Genomic DNA, 23,213 nt, shown 5'->3' with positions numbered 1-23,213 from the left:
CTAACATGTCACTTCTTCTGTGCCTTTGCACTAAAAATATTTCTAAATGGCTCCTAACAGGAAAGTCTCTGCTTTCATTTAATAAATCCTTTATGTCTCCTTATTCCTTGGTCCCCAGGACAAGCAGCGTGGTCCAAAGAAAACACATGCAATCGATTGGGAACCTGGGATTAAGCCTCCTTGGAATGTTATACCCTTAAACACTCGTGATAGCCCAGCCACCTTCCCAGCTGCAATGCACAGTGAGCAGATGTTTTCCTTGCCCTCTTTGACCAGGCTTTCCTCAAGCAGGGGACATGACCCACGTGACTGAGACACAATTTACCTGGCACTGGGATTTTCTTGTAAGATAAGGCAGCAGAAATCACCACACATGTCCACGAGCCTTTGCACTGGCAGGCTGTTGTTTCGTTAAACCTTCAGCATTTGTAAGCATTGGGATATTTATGTTGACTTTGACACACTACCACTCACATCTCCCGTATTAGGGTTGCATTGTTTTTATGTGAAATATTGCAGCAGCTAATTGCAATTACCAGAAAGCATATACAAGAGAGCTTGTTGATTGCCAATAGACAAAGACACTTTGGAAATCTTGGATTTTGCTATAGATGAAAGCCTATAAATTTTAAAATAGAAACCACGTTATCGTTTACAATTTCCGTTTGCGAACAAATTCTGCTAAACAAAATTGGCGGCTGATTAAGTAAACATTTATACATAAATAAAACAGTGAAGATCTCTTCAGTTGTTGAGATGCAGCCAGTTCAGTCTCTTGTAAATAATACAGTGATGAATTCTGGCGTTACAGTGCATGATAAAGCTACCTAGCCTCAAAGTCTTAGGCAAACTAATCCATACGCATGAATCAATCAGTTCATTTTAGTCATACCAGCGTTATATAAATGTCACCAAAATCAATGCCTGAAAGATAGAACAGATTAATAAGTCCTCATGCGGTACGTCTAACTGGGATGCAAACCTACAGCAGATAACTTCACGCTGAACACAGCTATACAAGTAGTTTGAATAAGTCATTTTAATAGAAAACTCAAGGGCAGGCCTGTAATGAGCAGGCGTGGATGAGAAAAATCTGGTGCATTATTAATTTCAGACAATGCCGAGTTCTTTTTCATAATGTACATTTTATTAATGCTTTTTGTGATAGCTTTTCATACCAGTTCACCACCAGGAGTACAGTAATTACAATGTATTAAGATTCATTCCATGCCTGAGGAGTAAGGAAGTCCAGTTATGATATGGAAAGCAAGTGAAATGTCAATCAGTATTGACTCAGGGCTGGATTAAATCAAAACTCTGCCAGGTGGGTTTGGTAACAGCACCTCCCACACACAATTTTCAGTGATTATCTGCCTCCCCCTCCTCACTGCTCATCTCCACGTGTGACCTGTGTGCCATCAATATGGATGCAGTGGATTGGATTCATCATTTTTATTAGGACTTGGGGTTGGTCTGGCTCATCTTCACAACTGTCAGTTGTGGGGTGACAGCCTCTTTTAGGGTTGGAGAGAGAGAGAAACTTTGAAGGTTGTTGTAAACACCTCCAAGAATAACTTCTAGACATAAAGGAAAGGGTTTAAAATACAGGATGATGGGATTGTCTGGGAAGAGGAACTAATAGTGAGTGCTCCAATGAAAAAAATCCACCACTCAACCCAACTAGGGGAGTTCTGCTTTCCTGCAATCTAATAAAACCAGGGAATATTTTCTTTCCTGTAATTGCTGCCCCTAAGTTTTCCCCATGCTGCACCTCAAACCTCCCCAGGGTCAGGAAGCCTTGGGTTCAGGATTTAGCATTGCCCTTTGGGGCCCTAGAAACCACAAGAATGGTCCCCTCATATCTGTGAAAGATCGTGAACTTTCAAACATTTTGGAGTTACTTATTTTGCTTAATACACTGGCTGACTTTCAGCACATTTCTAGCACAAAGTCAGCGTGTGTTGTTCATATCTTTCACTATTTTTCTCCCTGGAAGAAAGGCTAACAGCCTTCACTGGGGAGGAAACCACATCCCCAAGATGATGGTCACCTTGCCTGGGAACACTATACAAGGCTGGAGAAGTGGGCAAAGGAAGAGGTGTCCACATGTGGCAGATGAAAGCACAGTGCCTCCCATGCACTGGTTTGATAAATTAAAAAATGTCCTGATAAATATATAAATCACTTGGCACTGGCAGTTTTTAGGTGTTAATGGTAACACACACAGCTGGATGACAGGAGGTATTCAAGTATTCAAGTGGAAAAAACTCCCTGCAGCTCACCTTGGACCACTGCAAGCAAATTACTACTCTACATGCCTACACCCCTCAGGAATTTGAGGCAGCTTCCAATTTCTGTTGATTGCCCACTGCCCATTCCTTGCAAAGGTAAAGGGGCTTTGGCCCCAGTGCTGTGCTAAATAGTGCAACAGTTGTTTCATGCTATCTGGCTTTTTCATGGGGAAGACACTTCACCTTGGCATTGCTTTCCTGCAAAATGCTAAGCTGAAGAGAGACTTCTATGTCCAGAGAAAGTTATTGGGGGTAGTTTTCAAATTTATCTGTTTTCTTCTCATGTATGGGCTTTTTCTTAATTTCAGTTTCTAATTTCATTCTCTTTTCCTAATTTCCCTGCACTGCATGAAGCCGAACAGCTAGACTCAAGAGTAAATAAGGCATAAGTAAGCTTTGGGTGGTGAATGATGAAAGGGAAGTCCCAAAGCTCCTGTCCAGCTTCCAGGAGGTACCGTCCTGCCAGCGCCCGAGCTGGAGTGCAGCCCTGTTCTGCTGGCGGTGTTTGCAGACGAGCACTGCTGTGCCACAGCAGGGGACAGGGGATGACAACTCAATGCAGAGCAGAGATTTATCAGCTCTCACTCAGCTAACACCACCCCCCTGCCTGCCAAGCCTCATTCCCTGGAGAGGTGTGGACACTACTCCGCACTCCTGCTACTAAAGCTGGACCTAGCAGCGTTACTTACAACTCCTCAAATGTGTTTGGGTGGATAAAGGGCAGTAGAACACACACATCCATCTTCTCTGCTCTCTCATGGACACAGCTACACAGACACAGGGACCTGCACTGGCTGGCAGCCCCCCAGACCAGACACAGCCTTGCACACGCGTTTGCACAGATAGAGAACTGCACAGACAGGCACTGGCTGACATGAACACAGAACATGTCTAGGCATGCCTCCATTTACCCAGCCGAACAGTTGGCCCAAAGCCATTAATAAGCTTTCAGGGTTTGTTTTTTTTTTCTTTTTTCCTTTTTTTTTTTTTTTTAAAACTAATGCTAAAAGCCTGGGGATCACCACGCTGATGGGGTTTGCATCCCTCTCATGATTCCTGCCCATCCCACCCTCCCTCCTCCCACAACTGCACCAAGCAGTCCAAGTCCTCTGTGGGCTATAGCTGATTATTTACATCAGCGGAGACCATGGGACCGATGAGTTCACCCTGTTGACAGGGACTAGGGAGAAATGTCTGCTGAATCCTCTGCTGGACAGGTCCATCCTCCTTCAGGTGTCTCCTGCACCTGCGGCGATGGCAGAGCTTGGCTGCGGGAGCCCACGCCAGCCTCCAGCAGGCAGATCCCGTGGTTCCCATATTTCCATCCCCAGCTGAGCTGATTGAGAAACGCTATCTTCAAGATACTAAGGCTCATTTTTTTTTTTTCTCAAAAAAATACTTCTATTTACACAAGACAATAAAATCTGAGCAGCTTTCCCCCGAGAAGCTTTGGCCAAGTGGAGCTGCTGCTGGACACATGCGCCTGTCCCTATTTACAAGCAACAGCTTCTCTTGACAGTACTCTGCTGGCACGTTCAGCTTCTTCTGGTGTAAGGACTACTTCTCTGTCCCTCTGGTCCTTCCCTTGTTGGCTCTTCGCACTGACAGGTCTGTATTTACAACAGCAACCTGGATCCAGCAGGTTCCCCTTTACACAGCCCAGCCTGAGAGCATGGAGAGAGGCTCAGGATGGTGGATTAAGCACACTCAGCCATTTTTTAAATGTTATCAAGTTGCAAAGTCAATGTTCGCAGCAGGTGAAACTGATTTCTTATTACAAAAGACAATTTTCACCTGTTCTGCTCATCTTCGAAAAAGAGACGAGCGGCCAAACACCGAGGGCACATCCCAGGGGCTGCCATGCACGGGGCAGTGGGAATCTCAGCTGGGCTGTTCTCTCCTTGGGGATGCAATGGTTTGCTGAGGGTTTGGTCGAGGCCAGCTTCTCCGGCCTCTCCTGTAGCGCGATCCCAAGTGAGGGACGGGTGGGCTGAGGCACAGAGGAGTGAGGGTGCACTGGCACGGGCTGGCCGGGGCAGGCTCACGGCGTCCCCAGGCGCTAGATGACACTGTCCTCCATGGTGACTCGCCTGAAGACCGGCTCCTGCTTGGGCGTCCTTACGCCTTCTGTGAAAAACAAGGGGAGAGCAGGTAAATCACTGGAGCAGGACGCCGCAACCAATACCAGCTGTTTTCAAGGTCATTTCCATCCCCAGACAAAGCAGAGGATGCCTTGCTTGCCTTGAAAAGGAAGGCTTGCTCAGGGAAAGTGAGTGTACTTATGGGTGAGCATCCCATTGCAAACCTCCTCCCACCCTTTTTGCTGAATTTGGTGCTACAGTTTTGCCTGGCTTTGGCCCCACATGAGCCAGTAGTTTGTTGTACAGCAGCATCAGTGCTGCTGCCCACTGCTCTGCAGAAGAAGAGTGACACTGAGGTGCCTCTTTGCTCCTGTGTTTAGCGCATCACTGAGCTGCAGTCGCCAGCTTGTGTCAACACAACAGGGCAACCTGCATTTTCTGTTGTGTCCCCCTCACCCCTTAATAATAAATATTCAGTATAAATGACTGCAGAGTAAACAGATTTGTTTTGATATCAGACATTATCTGAAGGGCACTTTACACCCTGAGTGCTCTGCTTTACAGCTGCCTTTATAATCACTGCAGCCCAAGGGGGCAAAGCGCCTCCTTTCACAGGCTCATGTTGGGAGGACACAGCCACACGCACTTTGGGGTGAACTCATGCAGGCTTTTGTATAAATAATATTTCAGGGAGATCTTAAGATAGGCTAATCACATTCAAGAAGAATCAAGAGTTATTCTGGAGACATTTTCTAAGCATAAATAATTTTACTCTGTTTCTCACCCTCCCAAATATATGTTGCTCTCTATGGCATCAAAGGCAAAGTGTGGGGGCAGAACCAGGAACTTTTCAGGCATCTCCCAGCTTGGCCATTTTGGCTGATCTTTTGGGGTTTTTCTGAGGAGGAGGGACTTTCATCCTTTCCTTGTTGCTCATCTATTTTTCTTCTTTTTTTCCTAAGTAGTGGGATGCATTTTCTCCTTTTGTTTCCACTGCTGTTAGTTCAGTGGCCTGCTTTGCACTGCAGTACAAGCTGCTGGCACTGGAAAATGCCTGGGTGCACAGTGTGTAAAGAATAAAGAAAATCAAAAGTCCCACCTATTTAATATGTAGCACTCTTCCTGGCTGATATCAACAGCAGCTTAAGCATTGAGGCCCTTTTATCTCTAAGTTTGAATAAGCAAGCAAGGAAGTGGGTGAGGGGAAGGTGACCAAAGGGCAGAGCTGAGGTGTTTGCACTGAAAAAATAATCCTCTTCTATTTATTAGGAAGGAACCCTCTTAAAAAACCAAACCAAACCAAACCAACAAAAAACAAACAAACAAAAAAACCCCCCAAAACAAAACAAAAACAAACAAGCAAAAAACCAAACCAAACCAAAAAAAAAAACAACCAAAAAACCCCAAACCCAATCCAAAAGGCTGCTTTGTGGCAAACCATTTAAACTTTTTTTTTTTTTTAAGGTGAGGAAACCAGAGACTGGCCAGAACAGGCACTCAATAGCCACAGCAAAACTTCAGCTTGCCTCAAATATGCCTTCAATCACACACGGTTCTAATTCCCCATGACCTTGCACTTCTCTCCAGCTGCCTACAGAAAGCACCTGATAAACTCTTTGTGGCATATTCCAGCCAGAGGACAAAGCCTTGACAGAAATTAGGGACCCTTTCTTTTAGTACCCCCCAACTCAAATCCATTTTCCCATACCCCCTTTTCAGCTTTTGTGCAACCAAATCCTCAGAGATGCTTGGTGCTTCTGCTTCCCAAGTGTAATACCCAATTCTCCACCCAGTTTGCTGACTGCTTGGTTTTCAACATTCATCCTCCAAAGCCATTTTTCAGTGGATATTGCCAGACTTGTTCCCACTGAAAGGCAAAGCCTTTGCTGTTGGTGGGACACAAAGGCTGCAGGGCTGTTGTCTGGAGTGAGGTTTTCTGCCACAGGGACCCAAATTTAACTCTGCCTGAGATGCCTCCAGCAGAAGTGGGAGAAGATAGGCTGAAAACAGTTTTATTATTGCCATAATTTACCCACCAAGCACCCTTCTGCTGGAAATAACCTTTCCAAAGCTGTAACACAAGATGCAGTCCATTGTAAGTGGCAGTCTGAGATATTTGGTCATCTGTACAAATATTGCCATCACACCAGCTGAGAAGGTTGTGCAGCAGCTATGTTTGTGTTTTCAAAGTTGCTGTTTGGGGTTTTAGGCAGCAGTGCTAAAATACCAAGCATTTGCTTCCAACACATAATAATTGCTCTGTATACCAATATTTTTTGTTTATTTATTGAGGTTTTAGCTTGGGTTTTTACATGTGTACAGTGTACTTAAGGATTAGAAATATAAGAAAAGAAAATATGTGGAAGGTAAAGAAATGAAAAGACAGAAAATACTTAGGATGATTTTTTTTTGTTCTTGGCATTTTCCTGAAGAAGACTATCACCATCTGTCTGGCGTACCGAATACAATAAACAGTAAGCACCTGTAAAAAGCTATTTTGATGTGAAAAAGGAAGATTTCCAAGCTATCCTGGCAAGCCTTGATATTTCAGCTTTAAACAGACTGCCTCTTCTGAACTGGGATGATAAATGATCTGTTGTATGACCCATTCATCCCCAGGGCTTGCCAAAGCCTTTGGAAGAGCAGAAGTGGCCCTAAGCCAGCTACCTGTGCCGAACGAAATGTCCCTCAGTCGGGAAAGGGGAGTGCTGCTGCCTCTCAGGGGAACTGCAGTGCCCTCCCCGGACTGCACTGCTAATGCCCCCACCCAGGACAGTCACTGAACAACCCATGGCTGCCTTCCCTGGAGCACTAATCACAGATTTCATCTGGCTTCAGCTTCACACTGCAGCATGTCCTCCACGCCGTTACCAGAGAGCCTGCAACAACATGACATTTATATAATGTTCATGAGCCCAGACTATTTAAACCCTAAATATTCATTAAATAAAATTTGCATAGAGTGTAGCTGAATGCAGCAGATAGCTAAAAATAAAGTACTTTTCTTTCTAAAGGTAAGGAGGAGGTCAGGGTGTGACAGATGACCAAACTTGTGCTCTTAGGCTTTCCTGAGACAGGTTTTTAATAACATGAGCTGTCTTTCTATCCCTCTTGACTAGGCAATTCTGCAGGGTATTAAATTCTTCATAACCCAGTGAGATCACGGGCACGCAGGGGTGTGACAGAGAGGCCAGCTGGTCAGGGAAGGGGGGATGTAGGCAACAGGGACACACAGACACAAAAGGACCCCCAGGAGCTTAGTGCCTATCACCACTATTTGCCCTGGCCCTCTGAAGTATCCACTCCTTATTACCTGGGGCAAGGGAGGAAAGAAAAAGATTGGTAAACAACTAGAGATGTCGAGGAATTAAAAGCAATCAACAGGCAGAAATGAACAGGACCATGGTAAGCACTATTGCCTACAGAGTGCCTCCAAAGCTGTGATGAATACCCCCCATTCCCACATGATCTTTCTTGGCATGTCTTTAGCCTTGTATTTCTCCTTCACGTTTCAGGGAGATCTTACAGTCTCTTCTGGCTCTTGCCAGAAAATGGGTGGGAATTTCCTGCTGTAGTCAAGGTATCCTTAAGCAGTAAACTGATGTGTCAGCTCTCTATGGGGTAGTCTGCAATGGGATTACACAGGAAAAATAACCCAGTCCTGCACAAATTAGCAGTGAGTGAAAAAAGGGATTCATAACTTGTAAAGCATCCTAAGATGATTTTCAGGAAAATGCAAAGCATGGAGCCTTGCACTTCTCCACCCCACTCTCCCCACCTGCAAGAAAGGCTTTCTGAGGGGGCAACTGCATCAATGGATCAACATTAACAATCCTCACTCCAAACATGCCTGGCAGATCAAGCTTCTCAAAGGTGGCCCTCTGTTTCAGGAAACGCTCTGTGTATCAGCTGATGTTCTCATCAGATCAAGCACTACCTATTTGCCTCTATTTTGTCTGTTTTCAGCTGAAAGTGGGATGCTTGTTGCACTTGAATGATGAAGCTTTAATCTTCTCCCTATAAGGCAAATCTGGTTTGGTTTTCTTTCTTTTGTTTTGTTAAATGGAGCCCTAGAAAAGATCCCTTGAGTACAGGGCTGATTATCCCCTTCAACCCAGCCTACACAGTAATGTGCCCCAAGCATGAGTATGGATTTAACATCATAATCACTACTGCATTTTCATCAAGCTTTTTTCTCACATTCTTGCCTTGGCTCAGCATTAAGAAATGCCTTAGAAGTTTTGCAGCTCTCCCTCATACCCCAGGAGAATTGTAGGCACTGAGGACTTAACAGTGAGTTGATTTTCACATGCTGCAGTCTCCACAGAAGACGCTGTTGCCAGTCACATAAGAACTGTATGTAGTGAGCTACTTATCAACAACCTTCACCATGCCCATAATCAACTATCTGACAACAAAATCTGTTCTCAAGGGGAAGAAAATGCCAAAAATAATCTGTTTCCTGCTCCCCTTCATAAAACATCACCACTATATTACAGTCTTAAACCATTTTTGGCTTAATAAAATTAATAATATGTGTTTTCCCTCTGTTTTGTGATCCAGCTGTTTCCTGAGCCATAAGAAGCACCAGCAGTGAATCTTGTGATGTCAGAGCAGATTATATCTGGGAACAGAAATTATCTGGGAACAGAACCAGCTTGAAAATAAACAGCATTTTTTTTGTAATCAAAGTGCTAATAGGCATGGGTAGGCTGGCAAAGAGAAGGGATGGAGAAGAGGGGAAAACCAGCCTGCACACTGACAACCCTAAAATACACAAAAGGGCTGGGGAAGAATGACCATTTGTAGTAAAAGAAGGTAAAGATTTTTCAGTAGGACAAAACCATCCCATAGCAAATCCACCACTGGTTTGTTCCTGCAGAGTTTCAGAAACACTGGTAAATGCTGTGTTCATCACCTGCCTCCCACTTTACCATGATATTTGCTACGGTGTATCTCACCCTCTGCATGAACTCACTTCCACCATACCCCTGAAAAATGTTTTTGAGTCTAATACAATAAAAGAGTTTTTACTTTCCCCAAAATAAGAGGTACCTGTTATTTAAAGCCTCAGCAGCCTCTCTTGGGCTGCTACATGAATTGCTGTAACCACACGGGTGTGAATAACCTGCTGTACCTGCAAGAGTGGATCCACCATGCACTATGCACTTCCATTGCTGCTGGTATGGAAAATAAAATGAAACAGGGAGGCAGCATCAAGAGCAAGAGCGTAACCTGGCTGGCCAGTGGCTACTCTGCTATGAAGCTGGGTGATTCCCCGATATTCCAACAGGAAATGCTCCCTTGCTGAAACCTAGGCGCAGCAAGAAGCACTGCTGTGATCAGTGCTTCATCCCACATGGAGTTTCTTCCCCAAGATGTTTTGGCCAGAGTGCTGCAGGAAGGACTCAGGTGTCTTGAACCAGAAGGCCATGAATATCACCAAATATCACCACCCCTGGTTCTCCTGCCCAAGGAGACTGCTGAGAAGCACCAAGCAGCACTGCCCCAGGGCGAGGACAGCCCCGGGATGGGGCGGAACTGCTCCACTGATCTGCTGCTGCTGCATTCATCCTCCAGCACTGGGAATATCATGTTCAACAGGTGCCTCACCCACCTGCTCCAAGCCTTTTGGCTTTCACCCAGCATGATAAGACTTGGATAGGCACAGTTTAGTTGGAGGCAGCACCAAGCTCCTAAGCCCAGGCCATGGGAGGGCTTTGAGAAAAATCACTGAAAATTCATTACCAATCATATCCAGAGGTGGTTATTTCCCATGTCAACCTTTCCAGTCTATTCTGTAACTTTCTGTATTCCTGATTGCACTCAAGGGATTTGATGGGGAAGGCTGGAGGAGAGCAGCAAAGTGCCAGTGGGCCATTGGCAGAGGTGGGGTGGGAAGCACGGTGTGGCCAAGGATGCTGAGGGCGTTTGGCATCGGCCCGGAGCAAGAAAATAAAGAGACAGCAAACAACGACCAAGAAGGCCTAACGGGGACTTGTTTTACTCTTTGACATGCTACCAGCAGTTTTTAATCTCAGAAAACCCAAATTAAAAAAAAAAGAAAATAAGAAAATTAATAAAAGAAAAAAATTACAATGATTAAAAGATATGACATGTGAAACACTATACTCAAATCATCCGTGTGTCATCGGCTACTTTATACAGTAGGCACAAAACAGACCTAGCATCACCTGCAACAAATGTCAACCAGTGTTGTTCTTGCCCCTAAACAAGTACCACCAGCCTGATTTTTCTAGTCAGCCACAGCTGCATAACCTTTGTGCTTAAATTTCTCAGCTTAGGCCTCCTTTCTTCGGCATTGCTCACCCATGCTGTAAAGGAGTGGAGACTCATACTGAAGACATTAATGGAGAGAGGAACAACAACGACAAAAAAAAGAGAGATTAATTGTACAGTACATACATACAGTATCTTCTAAATTGTGATCAGTTGTTTATTGGTTGGCAAACAAGCTTCACTTTTACAACAAATATTAGTAATGAGGTCATTCAACTGCTGAGACCGTACAAAATGGATCATAAATTAAAAAAAAAAAAAAAAAAAGAGAAAAAGAAGAAGAATTCATACTCCGTGCTGCTAATTTACCTCCAGAAAGCCTATGTTACTTAAAAATCTGGTCCAATAAATAAATTTCCTGTTAGGAAAAATAATGAACGGAGGACTTTTTTCTTTTTTCTTTTTAATTAAAAATCACCGCAAAGTACTTTTTAGTTCACTACGTGTCAATCTATTTTCTTCTTAACCACTGCAGTACAAGTGCTTAAACCGGGGACCAGACTGAGCCGAGAAGGCCCTTTGCTCCTCCAGGGAAATGGCCGTCTCCTGTAGAACCCCCACTACAACTACAGAACCTCCTCCCAGCCCCTGGATGTGACCCGCGGGCCTGGCTGAGGGGCTGTTGGCCAGAGATGCTTCACAGGATTATCGTCACGATGGGTTGTGCACTGACAATGAGGAAGTTTGCCCTGCTCTAGTCTGCCAAAAGGACTGCTGGCAACATGCCGGCTGAAAAAGGTTATACAGCGAGGAAATTAAAAGGCTGCCTTGGCTGAAAAGAAATGGGGATGGTGTTACTAAAAATGGTCCTTAGAAAGTGATGTTCGGGGATTTTTTTTTGCCCAGTGAGTTTTTTTACTGGGATGGAAGGGGACAGAGAGAAGGAGCAGTGGACAAGGCAAAATAAAATTTAAAATTAAAAAAAAAAAAGGAAAGAGTTATGATAAACCTTGCTCCTACTGGTAGACAAACTTACAAGACCAGCACAACAGAAAAAAGTTCTTATTTTTTTTTCCACTACATTAACAGGGACGCAAGTTCTGGAGGAACAGAAAGCAGACTATATGTGCAATGCTAGTATCTGTACATTACATAGAAATTGTTCGCTTCTCTTTTTCTGCCATTAGTTTTTATCATCCGTTAATACAGCAAAATGTAAAATATGCCTTTAGCACAGGATTCTAGGATTCCCTTCCGTCTCATTAAATTTGTTTACGTTTTGTTTGCTCCTGCAGCAAAGGGCGCTGCAGTGAAACCAAGTTGTGAGTGACCATAACCCATGGTGTGACCTGGATTGGTAAGAAAGAGTTTTGCTAGCTTGTTTTACGCAGCGCTCCCACCTAGATGCGTCATCGCTACTAGCTTCAAATGCACATTTTTGGCCTTTTATTATTTTTTTTTCCCTCTTAAATCAGGTCCTTGGTATTTAGAGCAACACAGCATCAGGGATTGTTTAAACAAACACGGCATAACTTGAGAAGGCCACGAAGTGTGCCGTTATCTATCTCTTTCATTAACATAATGAAGTCTGTCTGGAGGGAAGAAGGATGGGAAGATAAGGGGGGCACAGCAGTTACTGTCCTCTCCGGGCCGGCCTAAAAATTCCAGTAAAAAAAGTCTGAGAATTTCCTTTTGAACAGCATGAAGATTTAGGAGTACACACAATATTACCACTGTTTGGATTAACTCAGAACAGTAAACCGAGTGTTACGGAGAGGCTTTTAGTTGTCTCTTTGCTTAATTTTTGCTGAATCTTCTATAGACTAGTGACCAAGTGAGCGGGTCCTTTTGCATTGCCGTCCGGAGAGGTTCCCTCTTTGTTTGGCGGGACTATAAAACCGTCGCTGCTGCCTCGACCTAGCTGGTAGTAAGTGTGTAGCTGATGGACGTGGTTCCTGGAGCCAAGATTGGGCATGCTTTTGTAGTAAACGTCGTCAGCATCGCCACCGCCGCTTTTCGCTGGTGGAGGATCGGTCTGGGTGCTGGCGGTGACGCTTTCCGTCATGGGCATGCCAGCCAGTGCGGGCATACTGGTGTAGAGAGAATCCCTGTTGGGCGACTGCAGGTCGTCCGTGTGCTCGTTGGTCAGCAAAGGGAAAAAGCTCTCGCTGTTGTCTTGCGGGATGCGACGCCGACTGTAGAGGTGGGGCTGGTGGTTGTCCGCCGAGTACACCCGGGGAGGCAGCAGCGGGGCGTCCGACTCCTCGTGGATGAGCTCCAGACCCAGGCTCTCCTCATGGGTGAAGGAGGTGGCATCATCCAGCACGATGGCATCGTCCTCGCTCCCGCCGCCCACACTGTTGACGAGTTTGTTCATCAAGTTGCGGCTCTGCTCGCTGGAGCGCTCATGGTTGTTCAGGTAGGAAGGGATGTAGTTGGAGGTGAGTTCCTTCAGGATCTTTTTCTCGAGGGCGTTCTCCGTGTGGTTGTACCCACGGTCAAGGATTTGCACGCAGTTGCTGAGGTACTCGCCGCTGGCGATGCTGTAGCTGTTGCCGTGATTACCATTCAGTGGTAGAGTATCCGTGACACTTGTATCCCTGGCATTGTTCAGAAGCCCCTCTGAAAAACATTACACAAGAGAGGGTGACTTGTACAAACAGGACACTCATGCGGGATGTGCACACTCAAACCCCCTTCCTAGGCTGCCGCAGCTGCTGGGGCTGGGCAGCAAGGAGAGCATCGCAGCCAAAATGGGAGGGCGCAGCTCCATCTAACCAGCTGGTGGTCAAGGGCTTCCCACCAAAAAAAATGGAAAGCACTGTCAAGTGTGTGACTTGATGTAGAAACATCCAGCTGGAAGGATAACCTCTCCTGGCCAGCATTCTCCTACAGCTCTTGCGCTCTATGTATTCCTGGGGGAGCTGAAAAATTCATGACCCTGGGCTGCTCCCAGCTGCCCTGGCTCTAGGAACTTTGGAGGAAGGGGGCAATTCCTCCCAGCTGAGGCAAAAGTATTTGCAGCCCCGGCTAATCACTACCAAAACTTTGGGAGTGTATCCTTCCTAGAGGAAAAAAAGTCTGCTCTCCTCTTTCACTGGGCAGGCTGTCAGGATAAAGACACAAGGACTGAAGGGCAAGATTCAGGGAGTAGCAAGGGGGAGGCACAAAGTGCTTCCTGGCCCAGGATTTTCTAAATGCCCTACCTCTTCTGGCTTAAGGGCACAACCAAAATTATTTACTCCACACTGGCCAGGTGGGGATTTTCTAATACAATTGATGTTGGAGGCAGCTGTTCTGGGGTCTTGTGAAGCCTTTAAAAACAGCTCCTATTCCACCTGCAAAGTTAAAGCAGTGGGTTCAGCGGAGGGTACAGCAAGTACCATCACTGCCATGCTATGGTGGGCTCATGGAAACCTGAGAGGAGCAGCAGGGTCTTGGAATGTTCCCCCTCTAACTGCCTATTGCATCTCCATAGGTGTCTCAATGCTGACAACGTGAGGCTGGAGCTCATCTCTTTCCCAAAGCTCTATGGGAGATGGCCGGGAAGAGCTTTGAGAGCAATGCCAGCATGGGTGGGCAAGGAAGAAGAAAATCAAGCCCAGCAGTTAAGCCACCATGCTTTCATTTTTGGGATCGCTGGTCTCCTTGGAAGGAGAGCAGGCATGGGGATGCATGAAAAAACTTATTGACCTCTCAGCTAAGGGCTTCAGGCATTGCCAAAAACTGGCAAGCAACTCCCAGCAAGGCACAGTGGATCAGAGAAGCCATTAAACTGACAATTTCAGATGAACAGTTGCTCATACCATGCTTAGTACATGGCATGTGTACCTTCTGAAAATACAGGATTCAGTCTATATCTGCGATGGAGTAGTTGCTGTATGTCAAGGGCTGGAAAGCGCTACTGAAGGCTTCTTCTTGCTTTTGAATGAAATGCCCCAAATGTGCCGGTCACCTTTTGGGTTTCTGAAGCTTAGAGGGTGCTGCTGTATCCTGGGTTCCCCAGAAAACGAGGGAGCTATGCCAAAAAATCAACTAGCCATCACAGACATAGAGCAAAGCCGTTGATTTTCACGGTGAAAGCTCTCCAACCGAGTCACGATGCTTGGGGAGAAATGAAAAGTGAGCATTTTTGGGGGAGGGCTGTATGTAATGGGTGACAGGCACAACAGCATCTGTTTGATGATTACGTTGAGTAACGTATGCATTGGGGCAGGGAGCACTGCGCTCCTGCTGCCAATGCATGGATCTGGGGTTTGGTGCAGAAATAAAATGGGAGGCATTGCAGGGGAGAACAGAGTGGGGGCTGCAATGAAACACACCGCATAAAAATGCCATGACCTCGCAAATAAAAACATGAAGTGGGGGAAAAAAAAAAAAAGCATACACAACTAAACGAGAAACTATGCTGGGTAAACGATACCACAAAAATGAGAAATAAACAAAGGAAGCATCCTCTAATCTCATCTATATATATATATGTACACATACATATATATATACATACATCCATCCACACGCATACACATATATATACATGTCTATTCATAGTCTTTTGATTTCAAAACTGTGAGATTAATTTCCTTTATTAACTACATCATCTATATGTGATGCAATAAAAGTGAACTAAAAAAAATTACATTTGATATGCAATGTTTAGCTTTACTCCCATACTTGTCTCTCTGTAGGGCTCTAAACGACAGCATGAAGAAAAGGAAAGAAAAAACAACAAGTAAGCTTACAGCGACAGTAGGAGAAACATGAGTAAAAAGCAAATTGATGATATGCAGAAAAGAGAGTTAACGGAAATAATTTCCACTGCCCAGAATACATGAATTTGTTACAAGGTTTATTTCAGGTTAAAAATATTGACATTTTAGACAGAAAAAAAAATATTTTTCGCGCAATATTCAATAATCTACATTTTTATTTAAAAAAATTATCACATTTAAACTGTTTTCCAATGCCATTATAAAATGTTCAGCGTGCAACACAAATGAAGAAATAATGCCAGGAAATTTAAGAAAAGTCTAAAGCTGGTAACAGTCATGCTTGAAAAGACAGGCACTGTCATTGTCACTTCCAAAGTTTTAAAATGAATGGCTTTACTTACTGTTAGGTATAATAACCCCTGGTAGCTGAAACTGAAATCTGTTTCCTTGCTAAAAATGTTTTGCCGTCCATCTTTTGCAACAGTGCTTTGTAAGAGTATGACTTTGCTCATCATGGGGCTGCTGGCATTTTACAAACTTTGGTAAGTCTGATTTTTGCTTTAACCAAACATATGGCAAGCTACACGGACTTGGCAAAAAAAGAAACAAACAAAAAAAAAGAGGAATAGTAGTTTGAATAATGGCATTGCTAAATGAAACTATTAAGAAAGGCTTAAAACAAGAAAAGTCAGAGAATAAGATGAAGAGGCAGTGATAATGCTCAGTTTACCACTCTTCAGTGGTCTGCTGGATTTTAAGTAGAGCTTGATAATGGTCATTAATGCTTGTGAACACCTTCTCCCAAAATTAATTCTGACAAAATGTGTTGGGTGTTTTCCTGCTTTGGAGAGACTGAGCCAGTCTATGTCCCTGAGCTTCCAATGACAGTGAGCACTCGGCCCCTACCTACCACCTCCTCCTTCCCTTACACTTTGTGTCCTGTCAAGGAATCACTTATGCCACTGGAACATAGGATTTTGGCCTTTTAGGGTCTGATTCCTCACCTCTTTCCAAAGGTAATTTTTAGGACTTCCTGCCCCTGGTAATTACCTGCCCCTGATGTGACAGCTTTGGCTTAAGCAGAGACAGTATTTTAAAATATGTGACTGGGGAGGGAAAAAGAAACAGGTGGACCAGATCAGTCCCTGGTTCCTTAGGCTGCCCCACCCATGGCCAGCACCAGAAGTGATAAATGTATGAGCAAAAATAAAAAATCACAGCCTTAGTGATGTGGAATGAGTTAGTTGGATGGTGTTAGCTAACAATGCCTCACTGCACGCCAGCCACAGCCAAGGCACACCCAGAGATGATGACAGCATCTACTTTTACAATGCACTCTCCTGGCTTTATAATTCCTGCTGCTGCAGCATCCCCAAAGGGCCACTAAGACCACTAGGCCTGGTTGATTTTGCCACCCTTCATTTCTGCCATGAGATCTCCTAATATTCACAGTTTGCAATTGTCCAGGGACCTAACCAGTTTGAAAACTAATAGCTATACCAGTTCTATGGTCATTAATTAACTTGCAGCCTCCTGAAAAGAACGGGTTGGGTTCTGCTCCCTCTGAAGTCAATGGCAAAGCTCCAGGAGCTTAAATGGGACCAGGGTGGTCCCATGCTCTTTCTTCACCTCCCATGGACGAAGCCTGGATAGGTTTCTCTGTTACTTATCTGTGTTGAACAGAATAGGACTTGCAAAAAATTGTTATTTTTATGGAATAACATTCTGTTAGCTCAGGTAACTGTATCAGATTCTAGTACGAAAAATTTGAAGAACAGAAAATTATTAAAATACATGTAACACACATTTCTGCCCAAATCGCCTGTGTTCAGTTGATGCACCCAAACCTGAACATCAGGACTCTTCTTAAGGCAAATGCTGACCCAGCATTACCTGTTGCCATTTGATTTAAAAGACTCCCATACATCAAAGTTATCATGCAAGAAACTAGTCAGAACACCAAAGCTCATTTCCACATTTGCAGTATGCTGAAATTCTTAAAATTCAGAGCATTTCATGTTTAACAGTAGCCCCTTTTCAAAAAAGCATTCTTATAAACAAATTTATTGCACAAAGTTAGCATAGTTTAGGAAATTAATAAACAGCAAAAAGGTCAAACACATGTGCTTTCCTTGTGCTTTGAATGCAAATATCCTACTGATGCAGTTCAACATCTATTTCTGTCATAAACAACATGCTGCCATAGAGTACAAAGGGGGCTCTCCTGCTTGCATTATAACCATCATTATTTTCCCTCTCTTGGATATCCTTTGCTGGGAAGTGATGCCTTCACTGAGAGCTGACAGAGTGCTGGCACACTTGCACTGGAATGCAGTGCTACTCTGCAGTGATTCAGCCACCTCACAAGTAAGACCAAAAAAAACAACACAAAAAACATGGAAAGGGCAGAGCAGGGTGGAGCCACCAAGAGACTGGAGCTGTCAGAGCTCCACACTCCCCATCTCTTCCTCAGGCCCTACTTAAACACATCTGCCTCTCCCTCACAGAAGCACCAGAACATCAGCTTACAAACATTGTCCCTTCCCACAGAAGCCAGAGCAGAGACAAACATGTAGGTGACAAGAGAGCGATTTCCATAGCAGAAACCTCCATTAGGTACAACTGACTCTACCTCTTTTTTGTTGCCAAAAGGAGGATATCAATTATTATCTAGTTTCACTACACCTTCTTTTGATTATTTTTTCCCCTAGCAACACAGATAAAACGTATAAATGCAAACGGCAAAACATTTCTCATCTCAGCTCTGCTCTTTGGAGCTGGCCTACACTTCTTTCTTCAACTGTTATTTTTCTTAGAGATCAAGGGCATTTTTGTTTTATTTTGCATTTTACTCCCTGTGCAAACCAGTGCACTGCTGGCCACATTCCTGTAGGCCATTTCAAATGAGAGCAGCTTTGGTGGCAAAGGCCAGTTTAGCTTCACTTACCTTCAGCGGTGTTCCTGTTTCTGAAATGAATGGTTTAACAAGGAAATGCGCTGACAACAAAGAGAGGAATGGATGTGTCCGACAAAACACACACACACACACACAACTACAAAACAATGCAAAAGCAAGGAGACTGAAAAAAAAATCGAAATCAAAATACTATGAATGCTTTGAGTAAAACTGACAAGAGTCTTTCAAAGTGAATTGGATTGCTCATGGAAAAATAGCATCTGGAAGATGGAAAGATGCATTGAAATGAAAGGGAGGGGAGAGGATCTTTTTTTTGTGCCCGGTTCAAAAAAAATAAAAAAGGTGTGTGTGCGTGGGGAGAGAAAAAGTAAAAGGAAGAAAAAAAGAAAGAAATGGGCCAAAATAAGCCACAGAAAATGGAATTCTCACTAGAAAAATTAGAGAGAAACTCCAGCACACCTTGTGCGTTGTACATGCTGACAGAAGGGTTGTTATAGACCGCCGATTCCCCGAGCAATGTATTATAAGGGTTGTTAGTGCCATGAGGACGAAGCAGAGCATTGGTTATAAGATGATTAGCCATGGCTCCTGGAGCAGCCCGATAGAAAGACAGAGAAAAAAAACAACAAAAAAGGTCAATCAGGCAAATGTGGTATTAAAAAAAAGGGAAAAAGAACATTCAGAATGACAACAGTTGAAATAGTCCTGATTACAAGCAGCCAGCTAATTAGACTCGGAAAACTGTATGCCACTAAAGCAGAACAGATGTTACTGACGATGCACAAATCCAAACCAACGCAAAAGAAAATGTATCAGAAAGCGGATAAGCTACATTTATGGTGGTTCCCCAGTTGCTCGGAGTGTAAGCAAGGCTGCGCCCACATGCTTGCTACAAAGAAAGAAAGGAAGATGGCAGCCTACACAATGTGGGGGGAAAATCTCTCCAGAAAGTGCCAAATGAATAAAAAAATATATATATAATGACTAACAGACAACAGCACATTGAACTCCCACTATGTGCTAGGATCTCTTTTACCAGTCCTTCACAACACATCTAGATTAAAAAGGCAGAATTAAAGAGAAAGGATGGAGAATGCAGCCTCTCCAAAGGCTCTCAGCATTTCTCAAACAGCAGCTGTTTCTCATGTCTAAGAGGGCAAGTTTCACTTCAGCTACTTCTCTGATATCACCATCAAGAACATCCACAACCACCTGAATCCATCCTGGAAGGTGAGAGCACTACAGCTCTGCCACGCATTTCTATCAGGAATGAGAGTGGCCAGGAAGTGCATGTCTCAAGGCTTTCTGTGTGCCCCACAAACACCCTGCTTCACCACTCCAGCACCTCTTTGCTGCTGTTTCCAAGCACTCAGCCAACAGTTGTCCTTTAATCTTTTGTTTATCCCTTGGAGACGCAGCCTCTGGACATGTGCTTTTTGGGATCATCATGGCTTGGCAGGTGGCTGCCAAGACCCACCTCAATTCCTACTGCAGGCATCAACGTAGGAAGGAAAGTCTCCCCCTACCTTTTAGCTGACCTACAGGATGAAAAACCCTTAAACCCTTGCTATGGACCTCTTCTAATCTCCAGAGAAGTACCAAATAAAAAAACCCTTGCCCTTCAGGGCCATTCCTACTGAGTTCTAGAGCAGGAAGGATGACGATGGTTTTTAACCTCCAGGACTAAACTGTAAAGACAAAACCTTTTCACCAGGAAAGTAAGTCATTGGTGGGGCAACTAGAGCTAGTTAGGACAGGACTGTCACAGAACTCAGATGACCTGGCTGCCACCAACATCCGATAGCCTCAACCCAAAGAAGTAACTGAAGAGCCAATCCTCAAAACCAGTAACCCTTTCAGGAATGCTTTCACCAGTGTCTGAGGCATGGAGACCCCATTTGCCTCTTTTAGGTGTGGAGGTGGCCCCGTGCCGAAGTGAAGGCATTTAGGGCACTGGGTACAATCTCTTTGGATGGAGTTGCTGAGGATATAGAAGCCCTGAGGACCTCTGGCTAGTACAAATCCCCTTAGCAGGGAGTTCTCTGAAAGCCCACACCTACTAATTATTTACAGAAAGGCAAAAACTGGCCAAACCTCAGGCTAGGTGGAGGCTGCCTCCTGCCCTGCTTGTATGCAGGCCTGGGATGACATTTCCCCGTGGTGTCTTTGCAGGTAGAGGAGGGAGCAGACAGTTTCTTGCCTCTCCCCCACCATTCCCCAGCACTTCCCAGCCCCAGGCGTATGGCATTAGCAGATCACTTAATCGGTCTTTTGAGCACAGGACAAAGTAGAAGGCAGTGTTGTATGGGGGCTGCATGCCAGGGAGGCTCCTCGACACATGCAGCTGGAAAAAAAAGACTTGTTTTCTCTCACCTGATATTTTTGTCTATGCTGATGGAAAGCAAGATGAGCTGCTGTGTTTGAAAATAAGGAAACAAAGCTGTCTCCTGTAAGAAAACATTATATGAACGCTTAACTAAGTAACCTTCAATGTAACTATTAGGTAAATGAGTCAATTCTTTCTTTCGGGTAATGTGTTTTCTCTCAGTCTCACATTCATCTGGGATGAGGGACTGCAGGAACAATTTCTCTTCTTGCGCTAGTTTTATACCAGTGAGCACTAAGGCCATTAAAATTGTTTCTGCTTTCATCCCATTTTTAATCAAGCCAGGCCATAAAAGATTCAAAAAGGGGCTCACTTTTATACAAGTAATGAGAAAGTCCAGAGTTAATGCCAGCCATAAACTCAAAAGTGATATAATCCTCCCATTTGAGATTTAACCCCATCTCCAACTCAGTCCCTATGAGAATTGATATCAAAAATATACCCACGGTGGGCTTTAGCTTGAGGTGTCTTTAAATGCCAGCTGCTACAAAGAACATCTCACCCTATATATCCATGGCCTGATCTTGTCTAGTGAACCCCAGCAGGCAGGAACAAGATGATCCCACCATGGCTGGGCAGGAGAAGTTGTTTTACTCTCAGACTGTGACAAGAAAGAAGGGATCAACCTGTGTAAGCACGTAAATAGAGGTTTTGCTTGCCTTCATTTACCAGCATGGTGGGCTCTCAAATGAACTGAATTCACACACATAAGGCTCTTTCAGCCAACTTTTAATACATATCCATGATTCTGACTACAAACTTGACAAAAAAAAAAGTTGAAAATACAGAATAAGTAAGTAATTTTTGCTCTCAGGTATGTAAAAGATAGGGCTTGGTACTATAGCCACCCATTCCTGTATGCAGCAACTGAGCAAAAAAATTCCATCTTCTGCCTTCCTCTCCCTTGATTTCATTAACATTTTTTAATTTACTGTTCAAAATGCCACTTTCAGCGGCAGTGCCGAGTAAGTCTGGTGCAAATCCAAAACAAACCCTCTGCTAAACATGTTCAGAGATCTTTCATTACTTTCAGAGACCAAACCGGGGCCCAAAGCACTCTGAAGCTTAGGTTCCTATCATGGTGAACTGGCAAAATTCTTACCCTGTGCACAACACAATAAATGTAACTTTGGCATCTTAAATTCACAATTACATGTACCCTGTATTCATAAATTTGTGTTCTTGTTTCTTACTACCTACTCTTGAGTTGCAAAATTCCCTGAGAGGATTGCATCCATGGTCCAAAAACCCCATCGTTAAAGCTTTTGAGAAAACAGTAATACACAAAAAAAACCCCAAAACCCAAAAAAACCAACCAAAAAAAAAACCCCAACAAAAAAACCACCACCTCTCATTATTTGGTTTCTCTTTCCCAGGAGAAAGAAAGAAAAAATGTAATACCAGACATACATTTAAGTATCATCCTGGCTTTTTCATACCACTTTATCATTGCTATAGCAACCAACAGGACTATTAGGAAGAAGAGATTAGGACTGCAGATGAGGCAGGAGCAGAAGGAGCAGGTAGACTATGGAACTGTAACCTCATTTGCATGAAAATGGCCTTGGTAATAGAAAGCCAACAAAACCCCAATAAAGTAAGCACAGGATCATAGCAGCATGCTCTCCCAAAACACCATGGGGGGCACCAAAGAGGTTGATTCTGCAGTCCTGTCTGTGGGTGTGAATCACTGGGGCTGCAATTACAAAGGTCAGTGCATGTCCAGGGGCCCAAAAACCAGAAAGATCAGAGCTGCAAGTGCCTGTTGACCAGCTGGAATCTCCTCCCTGTCAGAGCACTCTTGGGATGAGATCCCTGGCAGCTGGTGTTGGCAATGTGCCTAATATCTTCAGCAGGCAGCAGTTACCATCACTTACTTTTATTTGATCACTTACTGCTGGATCCTTGGCTCTCAGCATCTGCAGTGCAACACAGACCTCTCCCAGCACACCCCACAGCTCTGTGCCATCCTTGCTTTCCTACATTCCAGCAATAGCAGCCCCTATACAAACCCCTCCTTTGCCATCTGCTGCACCACCTAAGCCCAGCACACAGCCACCACTCTTTATTTAATTAGGGGAACTGCCTTCCATCCAGCTGTGCTGAATCACCTCCAGTTCTGCTAGTGAAAGGCACCCTACTGAAAGCAAATGCATTCTGTCTCCAAACCCCTGTCATGTTGTATCCGTGTGGGGGCATGGAAAAAAGACGAGTTCAAACCCACAGGTTCACCTTTTACAGCATGATTATATCATCACAACCAGCAAACATTTAACAGCAGAACTTGCACCTCTACAAAAACATTCTCTGCAACCACACTGGTACAACTACAGTCCCAAGTTCTCCCTGTTTCCACTGGTATTCAACCAAAGTTCAGAGCAAAACACAGCTACCAGGTCAACTCTAATATCCAAAATTGCATTCAAATTTGGGTTTCTGGAAAGGCCAGTGCTCAGATCAAGGCTTCCTGATGCTAGATTTCCTCAAGTGAAGGATTTGCAGGCTGTGATCACAAGGAGAAAGAAATTATGGTCTTTCAGAAGGCAAGTATTTTCTCCTTCCCCTCTCACAGCATCGATGATCCTC

General features: G+C 44.2%; 1 protein-coding gene across 13 annotated transcripts in view; it reads right to left on the bottom strand.

Annotated features, from left to right (window-relative positions):
• Positions 1 to 588: 588 nt before the first annotated feature.
• The window catches only part of ADGRL3 (adhesion G protein-coupled receptor L3), a 490,192-nt gene continuing 467,567 nt past the window's right edge, over positions 589 to 23,213 (bottom strand). For 7 of the 13 annotated variants that reach the window (XM_039710495.1, XM_039710500.1, XM_039710497.1 and 4 more), the window contains 2 exons: positions 18,701 to 18,829; positions 10,805 to 13,234 (listed from right to left, as the gene is read on the bottom strand). In XM_039710495.1, coding sequence (XP_039566429.1) covers positions 12,429 to 13,234; positions 18,701 to 18,829 — 935 coding nt within the window. In that variant the 3' untranslated portion in view covers positions 10,805 to 12,428. Of the gene's footprint in view, positions 4,419 to 10,804; positions 13,235 to 18,700; positions 18,830 to 23,213 lie in introns of those variants that run through there. The other 6 variants (XM_039710502.1, XM_039710503.1, XM_039710505.1 and 3 more) reach the window with 2 other exon arrangements.

The sequence above is a fragment of the Passer montanus genome, unplaced genomic scaffold, assembly GCF_014805655.1.
Source record: "Passer montanus isolate IOZ18808 unplaced genomic scaffold, ASM1480565v1 scaffold23, whole genome shotgun sequence".
NCBI classification, from domain to species: Eukaryota; Metazoa; Chordata; class Aves; order Passeriformes; family Passeridae; genus Passer; species Passer montanus.
This window is presented reverse-complemented; position numbering and strand designations above follow the sequence as displayed.